This window comes from Coregonus lavaretus (assembly GCF_964263955.1).
Source record: "Coregonus lavaretus genome assembly, chromosome: 15".
NCBI lineage: Eukaryota > Metazoa > Chordata > Actinopteri > Salmoniformes > Salmonidae > Coregonus > Coregonus lavaretus.
Genome location: NC_140002.1, coordinates 38,563,894 through 38,581,226, shown reverse-complemented (window position 1 = coordinate 38,581,226; position 17,333 = coordinate 38,563,894). Strand labels below are relative to the sequence as shown.

General features: G+C 46.2%; 2 protein-coding genes across 3 annotated transcripts in view; one reads left to right on the top strand and one right to left on the bottom strand.

Annotated features, from left to right (window-relative positions):
* The window catches only part of LOC311142239 (pyruvate carboxylase, mitochondrial-like), a 92,382-nt gene that overhangs the window by 26,059 nt on the left and 48,990 nt on the right, over window positions 1-17,333 (bottom strand). For both annotated transcript variants that reach the window (XM_084177847.1, XM_084177848.1), the window contains exon 10: window positions 16,869-17,051. In XM_084177847.1, the coding sequence (XP_084033973.1) occupies window positions 16,869-17,051 (183 nt within the window). The remainder of the gene's footprint in view (window positions 1-16,868; window positions 17,052-17,333) is intronic.
* LOC311142754 (leucine-rich repeat and fibronectin type-III domain-containing protein 4-like) lies at window positions 1,861-10,336 on the top strand. Its single transcript, XM_084178424.1, has 2 exons — window positions 1,861-6,327; window positions 8,273-10,336. Exons 1-2 carry the CDS (start codon window positions 4,631-4,633, stop codon window positions 9,357-9,359), a joined length of 2,784 nt encoding a protein of 927 aa, XP_084034550.1. The 5' UTR covers window positions 1,861-4,630; the 3' UTR covers window positions 9,360-10,336.

The following is a 17,333-nucleotide window of genomic DNA, read 5'->3' as shown; positions in this document are numbered from 1 at the left end:
ATAATGTTTACATACTGTTTTACCCACTTTATATGTGTATACTGTATTCTAGTCATGGCTCATCATATAAAAACTACTGCTGTACACACCTTTTCTATTCATATACCGTCAATACACACACCATTCACATACATATATTTATATTTGCAGAAGGTCAACCAAAATCCATCTCACTCCATCTCCTCCCACTGCCGGCCACTGAGCTTCCTCTCACAACCATATTTGGTAGTGAGTGGAAACGCCAAGCAGATGCTTCACATTTATACGTCCAGTGAAATATCTGTCTCATTGTTCTATCTGTGATATCACTGCCAAACTTAACGTGATTCATCATGATAATGTCTTTGATGACCCTAAACATTTTCAAGTTGATAGGCCATTGTGGAGTGGATTTACAAAGGATTTAAAATGGACAAGTAAAACCTGATTTCCTGATTTATTAACAATAATAATAGCCATCTCTTAACCAATCCCTTAGCTTTTCTCAGCCATCTCTTAACCAATCCCTTAGCTTTTCTCAGCCATCTCTTAACCAATCCCTTAGCTTTTCTCAGCCATCTCTTAACCAATCCCTTATATTTTCTCAGCCATCTCTTAACCAATCCCTTAGCTTTTCTCAGCCATCTCTTTACCAATCCCTTAGCTTTTCTCAGCCATCTCTTAACCAATCCCTTAGCTTTTCTCAAATGAAGTTAAGTGGTGTACTATGGGCCTACATTCATTTTGATTTATGGTTCATGAGAAGTTCCAAAGGTTTTCCCAAAATTCCAAGATGGAGGAAAATCTATCCTGACGGACCTTATCGGTCCTTGAGGCAAATTTGTTCAGCATGGAGGAAAGACGCCTCTTAGAAAGTTTCAAGTCTCTAGGTCAAACGGGGCGGTGGATATGAGGGTTTAAGTGAGACTGCTTATAACAGCGCCACCTATAGACCAACCGGTGCCATTATTTTTGACGAAGTTATTCAAGACCTCTAGTTCCTGTGCGCCAAATTAGAAAAAAGTTACCAATGTAGGAGTTATTTGACCATATCAAGGGAGAAATACATTCTAAGAATAACAATAGGTTTCATAATATTCAAGGTAAACGGCAAATTATAGCGCAAACATTCACAAAATGACTTTTAAACGTAGAACTGTTGGTTTAACAAACAGGACTCTTGATAGTAACCAATGAGGACTATCACTGCCATATCCCATTTCAGACACCTCAGCATAAAGCTACCTGATTAGGTCTCCATAATTTTTCTCACTAGAACAGTGTTCTACAAGCAATGCAGATAGGAAACCACCAAATATGAACTAGCTGACCAGTCTGCATTTTCTAAGGGCTTGTGCAAATAGACCTCTTAAAACCCAGCAGTAATGAAGCTGTCTCTTACTTTGGCCCAAACAGTTTGGCTAATAAATGATAAAAGGGGGAGGTAAGACTGCTGGCTCTACCTCTTCCAAAACCTCCTACACGCTCCTCTCTTCATTTTGATTCATTTCTCTTATGCTCATTTTCTGCTTTTTCTCCTAGCCATTCCAATTCCATCTTCCCCCCTCCTATTGAAAACCAGGACTGCTTCAGGCCCTCCCTCCCTCCCTCTCTCTCCCCCTCCCTCCCTCTCCCTCCCTCCCTCCCTCCCTCTCCCCCTCCCTCCCTCCCTCCCTCCCTCCCTCTCCCTCCCTCCCTCCCTCCCTCCCTCCCTCCCTCTCCCTCCCTCCCTCCCTCCCTCCCTCTCCCTCCCTCCCTCTCCCTCCCTCCCTCCCTCCCTCTCCCTCCCTCCCTCTCCCTCCCTCCCTCCCTCTCCCTCTCTCTCCCTCATGCTCTCCTCCCGCTGTCCTCTCTCAGTAGCACACACATTGCAGTCTCTCCCTCAATCTCACACACACACACACACACAGGCTAGCTGCAGATAAATCCACAAATCACAGACTGGTACAGCACAGGACGGCAGGGGAAAATAACGTCAAAACAAGCGATTGATTGAGTTGTGAAAAAGCGCGGCGACCACAGAGGTGAAACATGCGATTGTTATAGGTTGTTGATATCTATGGTTGAGAGCCTTCTACTTTTACAGTACCGCTCCTTTCCCTGGGCTTGTCTGAAGGACTAAAACAAAAAGGCAGCATGACGGAAGGAACCAGGGAGTGAGAAGGCATCGTTACCCTTCCCACACAGCGGGGAAACTGAACTGCCCATTTAGGAGGACAAAGGGGGTTAGAGAGGAGGGGGGGAGAGGGGTTGGATGTTTGAGAGGGCTAAGGCTGTTCTCCAACACAGAGATAACACAGGCTTGGGGATGTTCTAGAGCCTTTGCTTCTGCAAAGGACAGATGCACAGCGAGAGGACGAGGGGTCTGAATACCAATAACTACAGAGTAAAGAGAAGAGACTGGATACTGTCCTGGGAGAAGACTGAAGACCGCAATTAGTGAATAGATAAGAGACAGAGGAGGATAAATGTTGTGAAGCAGAATGAAATGTTTCAAACATTTCAAATCTTTTGTCGATCCAGAAAACATAAACTTGTTGTCTCTGAAATCCTCGGGGCTCATGCTTGAAAAACTAAAATCGGATTAGTTTGATTCATGCTCCAATTATCAGAACGAATCAGTGGATGGCATCCTGAACAGCACAAGCAGCAAAACTTCTGTAAGTTTATATTCATTTGTTTTCACAGTAAAACAGAACCATGTGTTTATCATAAGGAGATCGTATCCATGTGTTTATCATAAGGAGATAGTATCCATGTGTTTATCATAAGGAGATAGTATCCATGTGTTTATCATAAGGAGATAGTATCCATGTGTTTATCATAAGGAGATCGTATCCATGTGTTTATCATAAGGGGATAGTATCCATGTGTTTATCATAAGGAGATAGTATCTAACTCGCAGTCTGTTCAGATTGTAATGCACATTGTGGGTGAAATTCATTATCTGTGCCCATGTCCCTCTGCTAATCCACTCTTCATATTTCTGAGGATGTATAAAATGGACTGACCTAGCAACAGCTCCGCATCGGGCCTTAGAACAGCCCATTGTCAGGAGTTATTCACACAATAATCCACGGGTCCTCATGCCTTATTGCTTAAGTGACAGAGAAACTGACAAGCATCAAATTGCTCATAAGCGTGTTGATTTGGGGCTGAGCTCAAGTCAAAGTGAATATGGATAGGTGGACAGAGGGATAGTGATGCAACAACAGGTCTATTTAGCCATCAATCATGGAATCAGGAGAGGAAATAGCAAAACCAAAAAAGGGTTAAAAGCAAATTGAAAAGACTCAGTTATAGCATTGTTTAAAAGAAAAACAATCTGCTGGCTATGTAATGTACTCACACTCACCTCTACAAGTCACCTACTGCAGGGGACAAACCAATCCTGTGCACGCCTCAGACGCCATCTATGAACTAAGGGGGATGCGCAATCCATTCAAACCCTCAGCCTGCTCAGACAAAAGGTATGGGATATAACGTCATGCTTATTAGGCTAACTCGATCGTGAATCTAACCCGTTTACCATGCATCCCTCTCTACTCCCCCCCTCAGACATACAGGTCCAAAGGTAAACCACATAAACAGATTTCTGATAATATAGTGAAGGGCTTTTTATCATAGTATAAAATATTACAGCACACACCTCAACCCCACCTTACACACCACAACATTTTTCGGTAAGGCGTCTATGTATATCATTACACAATGCATGGCATGCATAGAGAAACAGTCTACATTCTACCACACATAGGTATTTATAGCTTGTAACCATTATTTCCCTCATGGGTCCTTCATCTCACCCTCTTATTCTCCCTCGCACACATACACTAACTGTGCTTTGTGAGCATGACAGCAGAAGCAGCCTGCCTTGCATAAGGCTCAAACGAGCACAAATTGAATATTCTCAACCCGGTGAAATGCAGCAGCCGTGGAAAGCACAACACCGTTACATTAATCACAATCATCAGCCTTGTAATGTAACTCAGACAATTCAAGCGACTAGGCTTCCACTCAAAGTCCATTTGAACATAACGACCTGGAGAGTCAGTCGCACTACAAACCACTACTCAACTTCTTTTAGGACCTGCCTTTTCTGATCAGGTTTTCAACCCTGTTATTCCTTCTCATTAGATGGAACATGCATGTTAATGTTCACAATCAACGACACGTCACACACAGTAATGCATCAGATTAATGGGGCAATCCCTCGTGACAACAGTGGGCAGTGGAGGGTGAGAACAAACAGAAGGACACTTGGCCCCAGTAACAGTGTCCTGTCTGTGTAATTCAGTAGACATGGCCACAACCCAGAACCGCTGAACAGTGTCCTGTCTGGGAAAACATCCCAGGCTTGGAGGTTCATATTCAATCTAGCCTTGCCTTATATCTCACTGAAATTACACTTAAACACACACATAGGCCTACACAAACATAATAGCTGAACCATATCAACACAGATTATAAAAGCAGTGTTGACCAACATGTTCATGGATTGTCAATATCTAAAACTCCAAATACCAATTGCACAATCCAATACCTCTAATACACTGTTAGATCTAAAAGCCACTGAATCAAAAAACCAATAGAAAAGAGGAATCTAACAATGTCCCATTTCTACTTCCGCAGGTGAATAACCAGCTCAACAATGCCTAAATCCAACCCACAAATACTACACCCATACCTGGCTCTACACCACTCCAAATCCTATCGGAGGCCTTCAAAGCGACGCTCCTCTCTAAAAGTTGTCCACCCAGACAGAAGCGCACCCCCTCCTAAACTGAAGCCAAAGGTGACCAGCCCTTCCCTGAGACCCCCTGCCTGCCCTCTGACCCCACAGACTGTAGTCTGGCTGGCCGTGGTAACCGGCTCCTGTTTCTTCCCTGCTCTACTTGGCCCAGGCCCGGGTGTGTCTGCTGGAGAGACTTGGGGCATGGTCTCCATCTGTCCCTTCCACTGTGTGTGCCGAAACCTCTCAGAGTCTCTGAGCACGCTCTGCGTCAACAAGGGCCTGCTGTTCGTCCCTCCTGACATTGATCGGCGCACCGTGGAGCTCCGTCTGGCAGATAACTTCATCCTGGAGGTGGGCAGGGTGGACTTTGCCAACATGTCAGGCCTGGTGGAACTGACTCTGTCCAGGAACACCATCCACACCCTGCGGCCCCTGGCCTTCGCTGACCTGGAGAGCCTGCGTTCACTCCACCTGGACACCAACCGGCTGACCATAGTGGGGCCAAGAGACCTGTCCGGACTGACCAACCTACAGCACCTCATCATCAACAACAACCAGCTGACCGACGTCTCCGCCGAGGCCTTTGATGACTTCCTGCAGACGCTGGAGGATCTGGACCTGTCCTACAACAACCTAAGGAAGGTCCCTTGGGATGCCATCCAGAACATGGCTAGCCTGCACACCCTTAACCTGGACCACAACCTCATAGACCAGATCGCTGAGGGCTCCTTCGGTGAACTCTACAAGCTGGCCCGCCTGGATATGACGTCCAACCGGCTGCAGACACTGCCTCCCGACCCCTTGTTCTCCCGCTCCCAGACGGGCATGGTCAGCCCCACGCCCTACAGCACTTTTATCAGCCTGAGCTTTGGGGGGAACCCCCTGCACTGTAACTGTGAGCTGCTGTGGCTGAGGCGGCTGATCCGCAGCGACGACATGGAGACGTGTGCCACTCCTGTCCACCTGGCCGGGCGCTACTTCTGGTCCATCCCAGAGGAGGAGTTCACCTGTGAGCCTCCGCTCATCACGCGCCACTCCAACAAGCTGTGGGTGCTGGAAGGCCAGAGGGCCACACTGAGGTGTCGTGCCATCGGTGACCCCGAGCCAATCATTCACTGGATCTCCCCTGACGACCGCATCGTGGCCAACTCCAGCCGTGTGTACTCCTACTACAATGGCACCCTGGACGTGCTGGTGACCCGTGCCCGTGACGACGGGGCTTACACCTGCATCGCCATCAACGCTGCCGGGGAGGCTACAGCCCTGATAGACCTGAAGATCATCCCCCTCCCTCACCGCGGCAACAACACAGTCCCTCTCACCAACCCTCGTGGAGACCCAGGCTCCTCAGACATTTCCAGTGGGAGAACAGGAGGAGCTGGTAGGAACGGGAAGGGTGGTGGGGGTTCTGTCAAGAACACCACAGGAGAGGGGGAGAGTGGAGAGAGGCGGGATGGAGACGCCAGTACCAGTGAGCGTTTGGTGGGGGTCCTGGGGGTGACTGCCACCTCTGCCCAGGTGCGCTGGGTCCTGGGCCGGGCCACTGGGCCGTACCTGGTGTGGATGTACCAGATCCAGTACAACTGCACTGCAGACGACGCCCTGGTGTACAGGTAAGCTCCTCTCAGCAACAAAGCAATTCTGCACATCCTGAGAGCCAGTTCCCAATTGGCCAAGCATGAACAGATCATCAATGAGGCTAGATGCAAAACACAAAATACCTGTGTGTTCTTTTCAATTGTAATACTGTGATGTACAAAAACGCCCCTGTGGTTTTACATTTACCGGAGTTCTCTGAGTGTTCTTGAATCCCAGGGACCAGGGGTGATGAACATGACACACCATCCCTGACTCATGAAACAAAGGAGAGCAGGCATAGTGGACTGTAAAAGAGGGCAAGGTATTTATAGAGGGATCGGAAGGGAGATGGGGCAGTGGAAGGAGAGAGCCTGAAGACTCTGGGGAAAAGGAGGATGAACTCTTTATAAGAGCGCAAGTTGCAGCTCTGAGGACAGTGTCACATTCCATTCCGCTGACTGAAATGTAGATAAATAGGGAGATGGGGGGTTGGGTCTAGGGAACACTGAACCCACTCACTTCAGTTTGTGGAGGTAGGGAGAGGTACCTAAATAGAGATGCAGTGTTTTATATAAAATACTGAATGATTCTCAAGGACTTGTCAGGACATTGTGTCGACAAACACACTGGCACGCACACGGAATGCTGTCAGAATGAAAATGAAAAACCGGAAGAAAGCCTCCCAATCCGTCATCTCAAGCTCTCACTCTTGTTTATCCACTCTCCTTTAACCTTCTTCTTTTCTTGGGAACTGTATCTCCAGCCTGTCATGTTCATGGAATAAGTCATCAGGGAACATGTCATTTTGTTCAATCAAACACACTCATTGCAGGAGAACCTCTGTATGACCATGGACAATGGAGAGGAGAGAGAAAAAAGAAGAGCAGATAAATTGAATCATTGTGACAATGTACTGCACAGGCAGATTGAAGTGATGGTTAGTCTCATACCCTTGAGAAAGTAGCCAAGATGATTTACCTCTTCATCCTTCTCCCCTGATGATGTCAGACATGTTATCAAACATTTCATGCCTCATAATTCACTGACGTCCCAAAAAGGACAGGTGAACTGCTTGTTAAGCCTTCTAAGATCAAAGTAAAAACTATGCAAATACACAATTTCGGTGCCTAACATATGCCAAGGCATATGTAGTCGTCATTACTAAATTAAAGAGGGATGACAGCAAACATTAATTTCTACCGTCCCTGGGACTGCATCCCTAATTTGTTTGAACAGCATATCCCTGTGAGAGCTTTTCAATAGAGCTTACAATTCAAAGTTATTCACCGAATATAAACCCATGGAGATAATAGCTTGCATATTTGGAGTTAATGTTCCGAGTAAAGCCCATCTTTCAAATGTTCATTATAATGTCTGAATGTAAACAAGTAAATGTATTAACAAAGTGATTTGTAACCCAAAGCTGGAGATAACTTGAGGATAGTGTGGAGGAATGAGGTAGAGCAAGGGTACAAGGAAGGTTAACTGCCAGCCAGGTGAGATTAAAGGCAGGGAGACGGGGAGGGGTCAAATATTTAAGACGCTGGAGTGTTTGCAGTCTCTTCCTGGCATAGATTGTTTGGGCGGGGGTGGTGGTAATTAGGGTGTGATTACGTGTCATTGCCTTGGCCAGCTCATTGCTTGGCATGACACATTTCTGAGGAGGGGGAAAAGTTTGGTAAATAGACTCTGCTTCCTGTTATCCTGAATATCCTTCACAGTCTCTATTGCCCTTTTTCCACTACAGCAGAGTATTATTGATTAAGGCCATTTCCACAACAAAGGAGCAGATCCGACGCCTCCTCCCTCTTGCTGGCTGCTCATTATCATCATTACCGCTTAGGAGTTGTACTGTAGATTATTGCATTTCATTCGATTTATCTCCACCTTCTAGCCACTTTCAGATATCCTCTTTCACTGCTCAGAAAATGGCTCAATGTTATTTTCTCTTTTACACCCTCACCCTTCCCTGTCTGTTAGGATTCTGCCTCCTACAAGCAACTCTTTCCTGCTGAAGAACCTGGTGTCTGGAGCAGACTACAGCCTGTGTGTCCTGGCCATCTTTGACGATGAGGTGTCCACCCTGGCCACCACCAAGGTCCTGGGCTGCACCCAGTTCAGCACCAAGGAGGACTTCCCAGAGTGCCGTTCCCTGCAGGCCCACTTCCTGGGCGGCACCCTGACGGTCATGGTGGGCGGGGTCATCGTGGTAACTCTGCTGGTGTTCACCGTGGCGATGATGGTAAGGCACCGCGTCTGTGGAGACTGTCGAGACGAGGGCCACTACCCTGCCCATCACCATGACGACTTCCTGCCCTCCAAGGAAGGAGTGGACGTTTACGCTCAGACCAACGGAAACGGGAGTGTGATGATGGTGGCTCTGTCCAACAGCATTCTTGGCCAACAAGCTAAGCCCCTGCCGTCGAAAATCAGACCCCAAGCCAAGAACAAGCCCGGGAAACTGCCAAAGCTTGACTCCAATCAGCTCAGTGGGGAGGGAAAGGCTGAGAAGCCGGGCCTGAAGATGGCCGTGAGGGGGAAAGGATTCCCCCCTTTCACCCTTGAGCGTGAGAGAGTGACACTGTACTACTCCCCTGCCAACACCTCCCAGACCTTACCCCATCCCCGAGTTCACAAGGCCCAGAAACACTCAGGCAAGCTCAAGCTGCGCCGCTTTGAGGAGAAGGAGAGAGACTTGGACAAAATGGTGAGCTCCAGATGCAGCCTAGACTCTGAGGCCCAGGGGGAGGAGTCGGAGCACGTGAAGGACTCGAGGAGGGGCGAATACCCGCCACTAGGGCCGACACGCAGCTGCTCCTTTGACATGGGCGAGATCACCACGACAACCTGCTACGGATATGCGAAGCGACTGAGTGTGATATGGACCAGGAGGAGCCAGTCGGTGCAGGGCATGCTGGTCCAGTGCGCCTCAACGGCCAGTTCAGCGAGCAGCACAGGCAGCGACCACCACCCCCCAGCCCTCACTCATGGCTACCTGCACGCCTACAACACCTCAAACTCCAGTGTGGCTGCCAACATTGGAGACCTGGAAGAGAGTGTTTTATAGGGTGGTGAAGATGACAGAGGGACAAAATGGAACCAAACAAAGATTGAAATGGACAGAATTAACAGGGACAGGTGGATCTAAAATACATACAAGCCATTTGGCTTAAAAAAGACAAGAAAATCTAAAAGCACACAGTGCATTGCACAAGGAACATAGCACATGGTGAAGGAGATTATGCCACGTACGGTGTGGACAGATGGGAGTGACAACTATTGGGAAAAAATAAGGTATAATGATGTCTGCTGGTCAAAAGCTGTAAGATACCGACTACCCAAAGCGTATGGGGATTACAACCGGAGACTTGTTTCAACAAGACTAATTAAACAATTAATTCCTATAGTAAATAAATCAACCGCTACTCAACAGCAGCGTCTCGACTTTGAATGCCAAACCGCTGAGTAAATCAGGCATCAAACAACTGTGATAATCAGATGCCAGTCAATGATCATGTGTTTGTTTGCGAAGAGCAGGAAGCAGCCTATCTGCAAACACAGAGGTGTTTGTCTAGCTGAGACGGGAGAGAGAGGCGAGAGAATGAGGGGTAGAGACATTGGCTGGGGGGAGCAGAAGAGCTGCATGGCGTCAGGGAGGAGCTCGGAGACAACGCAGTAGACAGGGAGAGGGTTCATGCTACATGTCTATTGATGCCATCTGTCATGTACTTTTCTGTAGTATACGTTCATACCCGCAAAGCCCCGCCGAGCTCAACTAGCACGAGCTGTGTGATTGAGTGGCTGATACACACATAAGTGAGACAAGGAGATAGTGAGAGAAGTGAATGCGTCCGTTTCCTCCTTTCATGCCAGAGGCAAACTGCTGACCTGTTTCAGCCAATTAAAAAAATGCTGATAGGCGAATTCACACAAACACATTGTGAACTCTGCCAAGCGATGCTGCAACTACTGACCTGCAGTTCTACAACCAACCATTGTTCACATTGTAGAGCACAGATATGTAATGTACAGTGAGGGAAAAAAGTATTTGATCCCCTGCTGATTTTGTACGTTTGCCCACTGACAAAGACATGATCAGTCTATAATTTTAATGGTAGGTTTATTTGAACAGTGAGAGACAGAATAACAACAAAAAAATCCAGAAAAACGCATGTCAAAAATGTTATAAATTGATTTGCATTTTAATGAGGGAAATAAGTATTTGACCCCTCTGCAAAACATGACTTAGTACTTGGTGGCAAAACCCTTGTTGGCAATCACAGAGGTCAGACGTTTCTTGTAGTTGGCCACCAGGTTTGCACACATCTCAGGAGGGATTTTGTTCCACTCCTCTTTGCAGATCTTCTCCAAGTCATTAAGGTTTCGAGGCTGACATTTGGCAACTCGAACCTTCAGCTCCCTCCACAGATTTTCTATGGGATTATGGTCTGGAGACTGGCTAGGCCACTCCAGGACCTTAATGTGCTTCTTCCTGAGCCAATCCTTTGTTGCCTTGGCCGTGTGTTTTGGGTCATTGTCATGCTGGAATACCCATCCACGACCCATTTTCAATGCCCTGGCTGAGGGAAGGAGGTTCTCACCCAAGATTTGATGGTACATGGCCCCGTCCATCGTCCCATTGATGCGGTGAAGTTGTCCTGTCCCCTTAGCAGAAAAACACCCCCAAAGCATAATGTTTCCACCTCCATGTTTGACAGTGGGGATGGTCTTCTTGGGGTCATAGGCAGCATTCCTCCTCCTCCAAACACGGTGAGTTGAGTTGATGCCAAAGAGCTCGATTTTGGTCTCATCTGACCACAACACTTTCACCCAGTTCTCCTCTGAATCATTCAGATGTTCATTGGCAAACTTCAGACGGCCCTGTGTATGTGCTTTCATGAGCAGGGGGACCTTGCGGGCGCTGCAGGATTTCAGTCCTTCACGGCGTAGTGTGTTACCAATTGTTTTCTTGGTGACTATGGTCCCAGCTGCCTTGAGATCATTGACAAGATCCTCCCGTGTAGTTCTGGGCTGATTCCTCACCGTTCTCATAATCATTGCAACTCCACGAGGTGAGATCTTGCATGGAGCCCCAGGCCGAGGGAGATTGACAGTTATTTTGTGTTTCTTCCATTTGCGAATAATCGCACCAACTGTTGTCACCTTCTCACCAAGCTGCTTGCCGATGGTCTTGTAGCCCATTCCAGCCTTGTGTAGGTCTACAATCTTGTCCCTGACATCCTTGGAGAGCTCTTTGGTCTTGGCCATGGTGGAGAGTTTGGAATCTGATTGATTGATTGCTTCTGTGGACAGGTGTCTTTTATACAGGCAACAAACTGAGATTAGGAGCACTCCCTTTAAGAGTGTGCTCCTAATCTCAGCTCGTTACCTGTATAAAAGACACCTGGGAGCCAGAAATCTTTCTGATTGAGAGGGGGTCAAATACTTATTTCCCTCGTTAAAATGCAAATCAATTTATACAATTTTTGACATGCGTTTTTCTGGATTATTTTGTTGTTATTCTGTCTCTCACTGTTCAAATAAACCTACCATTAAAATTATAGACTGATCATTTCTTTGTCAGTGGGCAAACGTACAAAATCAGCAGGGGATCAAATACTTTTTTCCCCCTCACTGTACTGCTGACAAATCCAGTTAATATCTGGGCCCATATACACAAAGGAGTGCTGATCTAGGATCAGTTGAGCCTTTTAGAGCATAATAAATACGATTATATGGACAGCTGGGTACCTGATCCTTGATCAGCACTCGTACTCTAAGACGCTTTGTGGACACAGGCCCAGATCGGCAGATCTTGATGGTTATTTTAGAAACTACTATAACACATCTTCCCAGTTAACTGGACCAGCTTGGGTAAAGCTAGAGTGTTCTGAGCTGTAGATACAATTGTGCGGTTATAAGACCAGGTCAGGAGTTCACCATCTCGGAAATAGCTCAGACATCTCCAATATGCTGGATAACAAAGTAAAGTGGTTCGGAGTCCTTTTAGGCAGTCATTATTTCCTTTATCGTCATACGATCCAAGTCATTCACACTGGCTGGCCATTTTCTGCCCCTGCATTTAAAACCCTACCTGTGAGCATAGCCGCGGGAAAATCAGAATAAAAAAAAATTTATATATATATTTGTAAAAATCCCCCCACAAAAATAGTGCACTGGGGCCTTTACTATTCCTGTATTAGAGGACTGATATAGATATATATATAGACCTCTGTAGCAGGGGCAACATTATAATTTTTTTCATCCAAAGAAATAGTTTTTTTTTCGATTCAGTCAAGCTTGTTTTAATCCAATATTTGTAAACAACATAAATGTAAACAAACACTGTATAGCCTCAACATGGTTAAAAATATAATTTTGATATAATTGATGGTCAGTCCTTGCATGCCTCGTTCTTTTGTCATTACAATTGTACCGATAGCAGCACCAACAGGGTTCAGTGTATCCATGTCTGGACACCAACGGCGCCCTGCCAGATGAGCTAGACCCCTTGTATCTCTCACGCTTCGAGCATTACGACTGAGCTGCCAAGGAGGAGCCCTGAGGAGAATGAGGGCTATGTGCTTAGCCAGGGGAAGCTGTTAGGGGGCGCTGCAAACCCCCCACCCCCAAACGTCTTTCCGTGGCTATGCCTGTGATACGGAAGAGGATTTTAAGTGAGAGCGTTAACTTTTTCACCTTAGATGTAGAGCCGAGGTGTTTCTATTTACGACTGGAGACAGGTAATTTACAAGGACAGACCACCATTCTAACTCTCCCATTTGAATTTAAAATCACCAATCTCTACTCCCAGTCATGCTGAAGCACCTCTAACCCAGCCACACCCTATGATCAGCGGAGACGAGTGTGTGGGTGAATGTCTGTTTGCTAGAGAAAGTGGATGAGACTGACACACACGCCGCATAAAACTACCAATATGAATCCAAAATCTTAAAAAGGCACCTTCATCCACCACAATCAGTCGTCTACATTTTTAAAAAGTGAAATGACCATTTCTACAAGCTAGGCTTCATTACAATATACAGACCGAACTCTCACAGTATTCTGTCTCTCACAGTATTCTTGTCGTTTGTGGTTGGTTTCTTTGTTCCTTGAGGGAATCATTACCCTCCTAAAAGCAAATGCTGTGGAAATCAGCAGCAGATGCAAAGTGGGAAAGTGCTGCAATATTAATGTAAACGACCAAACACAGTACAATTCTATTTGTGTATGAGAGAGAAAAGTGTGAGACAGGTACATAGGGAGAGAGAGAGCGAGGGAGAGAAAGAAGGAGCGTTGGCGGGGTTGAGTATTATTCATGCAAATGACTCCTGTACATACATTTTTAAGTGGTCAGTAACAGACTGCTGCATACATCATTCAAATCCTTGTTTATCTGCTACCCTGGTCCTACAAATGTCTCTTCATCACTAAACTGCATAGAGACTGTATGGGGAGGAGCAGTGTGGGGCGTTACAGTGGAGGGGAGGAAAGCAGAGGAGGATCTGATGACAATATGTGTCACAGCTGTGAAATCTTTAGATCCTTATTGCACGCCCCTAATTCACAATCCCGCTTTGAAGCAGAGCGCGGCAAAGACGTCAAATTCCATTGACAAAAAAATACACCTGCATAATAATAAATCACATATGTTCATCTGAGCGAGATAAGAAATAAAAGGGATAATTTGTCTCTAGCCTGCAACATCTTCCTCTTCTCTTTAAGCAGGCTCCCACTCATCTCAATTTCACCCAACTCCTCATCTCCCTACACCATGCTACAGTTCGCCATATCTCCTAACGCCAGTCACACCTCTGGGATCCATTTAGTGCAGATTAGGGCTTCAAAGTCCCTTGTAAAACCACTCTTCCTGCGCTACAGTGGGTGTGTTGGTGTTTAATGTGGACCACTAGCTACATCTTCAGGTTCTACTGGTAAAGGATGGTAGTAGTTACAGAAGCTGGCAATAACCAATGCTCCCATCTCATCTCTTCTTTGCTCTCATCCTTTGTGTACCGTACATGCATAACTGAGGGAGGGCGAGGAGATAGGAGAAAGGGACACACAATAGATCAAACTGATGATGGGCACAGGAATCCTCGAGTAGGACCCAAGAGAGTCATTTTCCAGAGCACAAAAGGCACGATTTCTATCTGCAGATGAGCGAGGGGTCAGAAAACTCAATTTAAAGCCAATTCATAGTCCAGCTGCAAAGTGAGACAGAGCTAGCTACATGTAATGGACATTGGGTTGGTACTGTTGGTTAGTCTTCCCAAGGTGCATCTGCATCCCTACAGTACACCGCAAAGCTATTAGCACAACAGTACAGTGGACATGAGCACTTAAATACCTGAAATCTTGTTGAAGCGGAACCTCCGAGAGTCAGAGTCTGTTCCTACGCCCAGAAACGACATTGTGGGATTTCCTTTTTGACAGGATTTCAATGGTGTTTACAGATTATTCTTTTTTGCACCATCAAATCATGAGGGATTTGGTCAAACATGACACCTGCGCTGCCTAGGGTAGTATCACAGTTTGACAGTTTTTCCTGCCAATATGTTGTGCTTGTAAATATGGGCAGATGTTGGCAGCAAGTCCTCTGCTTCCTCACATCTAAATGGTGCTGGTGAGGAAATTGCTTGGCTCTTATTTGAACAGGTAATTAAATCTCTGGTGGTGTCAGTGCTAAATAAATTAGCTATTTGAAGCTGCTTAATAAAAAAGAAGCACTGCTGCGGCCTGATGGGGTTTGAGTGGCCTTCCCCTACTGGGAGGAACAGCGTGAGAGATGGAGGGATGGGAAAGGAAGGATGCATGATAGGGGGAAAATGGGTAGAAAGAGTTTAGTTTATGAAGCGAGGGAAATTAATGAAACATGCAAAGAAATGGCGGGATATTGCCACTGTTTATAATGGAGGGAATTGGGCAACAGACACGGTTTGAACTTGTTCACCCATCCTGAAGTGAAAATCAGTCATTAAAAATCACGTGACAGCTAGCTTGTTAGTGCCCTTGTGGAGTAGAGAGGGGATGATCTGGAGCAGCTTTAATGTCTTTTGATATTTTGGAGTGCTGCCTTTGCAAATTATCATGCCAACAAAATACCTCCGGGGCACAGGAGAGCATAAATTTAGGGAAAGCGAGGGGTAGGGAGAGGCTGAAGATAGGGGAAATAAAAGAGCAATGAAATACCCCAACTCCAGGGCAGTAGTCTGTCACACTGCATCAGCATAGGTCAAAAAGAAGAGGAGAGTAAGGACAACTTTAGAAGGAGAAACTAGACAAGCTGAAAGGAAACAGAACAAGGACGATTAAGAGAAGGGATTATGTTGCTGGAGGCGGAGGTTTGAAGAGGCGGAGGTTTGAAGAGGCTGGGGGAGGAAATGTAAGTGTGAGGAGGGGTCAGACACGGTGAGAAGATCGGAGTTCCACCACTGATCAATGTTGGAGCGTTGCCCTGCTGCATGCCCTTCAAAAGCTCAGCTGTGTCATGGTGCAGCTGCTGCCTCGAACCCTCGCTCAAATCTCACACACACACACACACAGACAGACATTTTTCCCAATCAAAGGTTTCATTTAGAGCCATGGAAAACTAAGGCTGGCAGAACAAAAATCTCCTCTCATATCCGACAAAAATACATACAGACAGCCATTACTGCCATTCATACTGTGCTTTCATGTGAACATGTTGTTATTGACACTAGTATTGAATAAACAAAGAAATCCCTCTGATCTGTTTCTGATTCTCTACTTTACAATTCCAAACCAAAGCCCTCTTCGATACATAGCTGAAAGTAGACTCCTCCTGCCTGAATGTTTCTAATATGGTAGCCTTTCATCCTCTGTCACATGCTTACACACGAGCCATCCCATCCCCTGTATAATTAGCTTCTACTTCCCCTTGCTACTAAATAATTGGCCACTTAAAACGGTGCCATTTAAAAGATGCACTTCTTGCAAGAAAGCAAATCTAGGTTTTGGGGAGAAAAAAAATCAAAATGATTTCAGCTTTCCACAATGTTTACTTTATCTGTGGATTGGATTAGATGGAACTCTGAACAGAGAAAGAACAGAGCTCACTTGACCTTGCAGTACAGTAAAATGCCTTTGATCAGGAACAGATTCTTCATCAAGGCATAGATGACCTGACTGGCCTTAATGGCCTGTAATGGCCTCTACACAGCTCACCTCTCTCTGCTCACTTAGCCTTCTGACATCCTTTTCATGGAGCTCCTGCTTTCCACTACTCTCTTCTCCAGAGTTGCCACTTTCAGCACTTTTCATTATGCCACTTTTCCCTTACTAAGGATCTCATGCCAAAAGCATCCCTGACCATTACACAGTAATGACACATGTAGTCAGTTTCAGGTGAGGGTAAAATGGGCCACTTTCAAAAGATGCACTTCCATGCACTTTTGGGTTCTCTGATAAATTCTAAGTTCTTGATGACTGGATAAATTTGGATTTGAAGCCATCCATCTCATACTGCTACCTGAGTCGAGCAGTGGGAGATTAAAAAGGCTAATGTTGTCACATGATACATTTAGACGCGACGTGCTGTGGGTAATGACCCTACCTTGACCCCGCGGACACGGAACTCTGCCAGCGCCCGGTTCATCTTGGCAGCGGCGGCAGGCAGGTCATTCCCGCTGGCGATGACTTTGACCAGGAGGGAGTCGTAGTGGGGGGAGATGACGGCCCCCTGGAACGCAGAGGCACTGTCCAGACGGATGCCCATGCCCTCGCCCGTCCGGAACACCTGAAGAATGGGGACAGAAGAATTATAGGGTATTCAGGCAGCAATGCAACAGATAAGACAGGCGTCAGCAAAAGAGTAACCCTGTCTATATGCGTTATGTACGAAGTACATGTACAAATGTAGCAATACATATCCTTTGATAACGCTTAACCTTTTTCCAACTTTCATGTTTGTCAGTTCACTGAATTAGTCAGTGGTAGTCTCAGCTGTAGCTGTGAGAGATGTTTAATTAGCTGATATACTTTAAAACTAACTCCATTTCATGGTCCAATTAAAATTCAA

Excerpts from the sequence above, each read along its gene's own strand:
- LOC311142754 (XM_084178424.1), top strand. The coding sequence starts at position 4,631 with ATGCCTAAATCCAACCCACAAATACTACACCCATACCTGGCTCTACAC. Across the intron at positions 6,328-8,272 it reads GACGACGCCCTGGTGTACAG|GATTCTGCCTCCTACAAGCA; the intron begins GTAAGCTCCTCT and ends CCTGTCTGTTAG.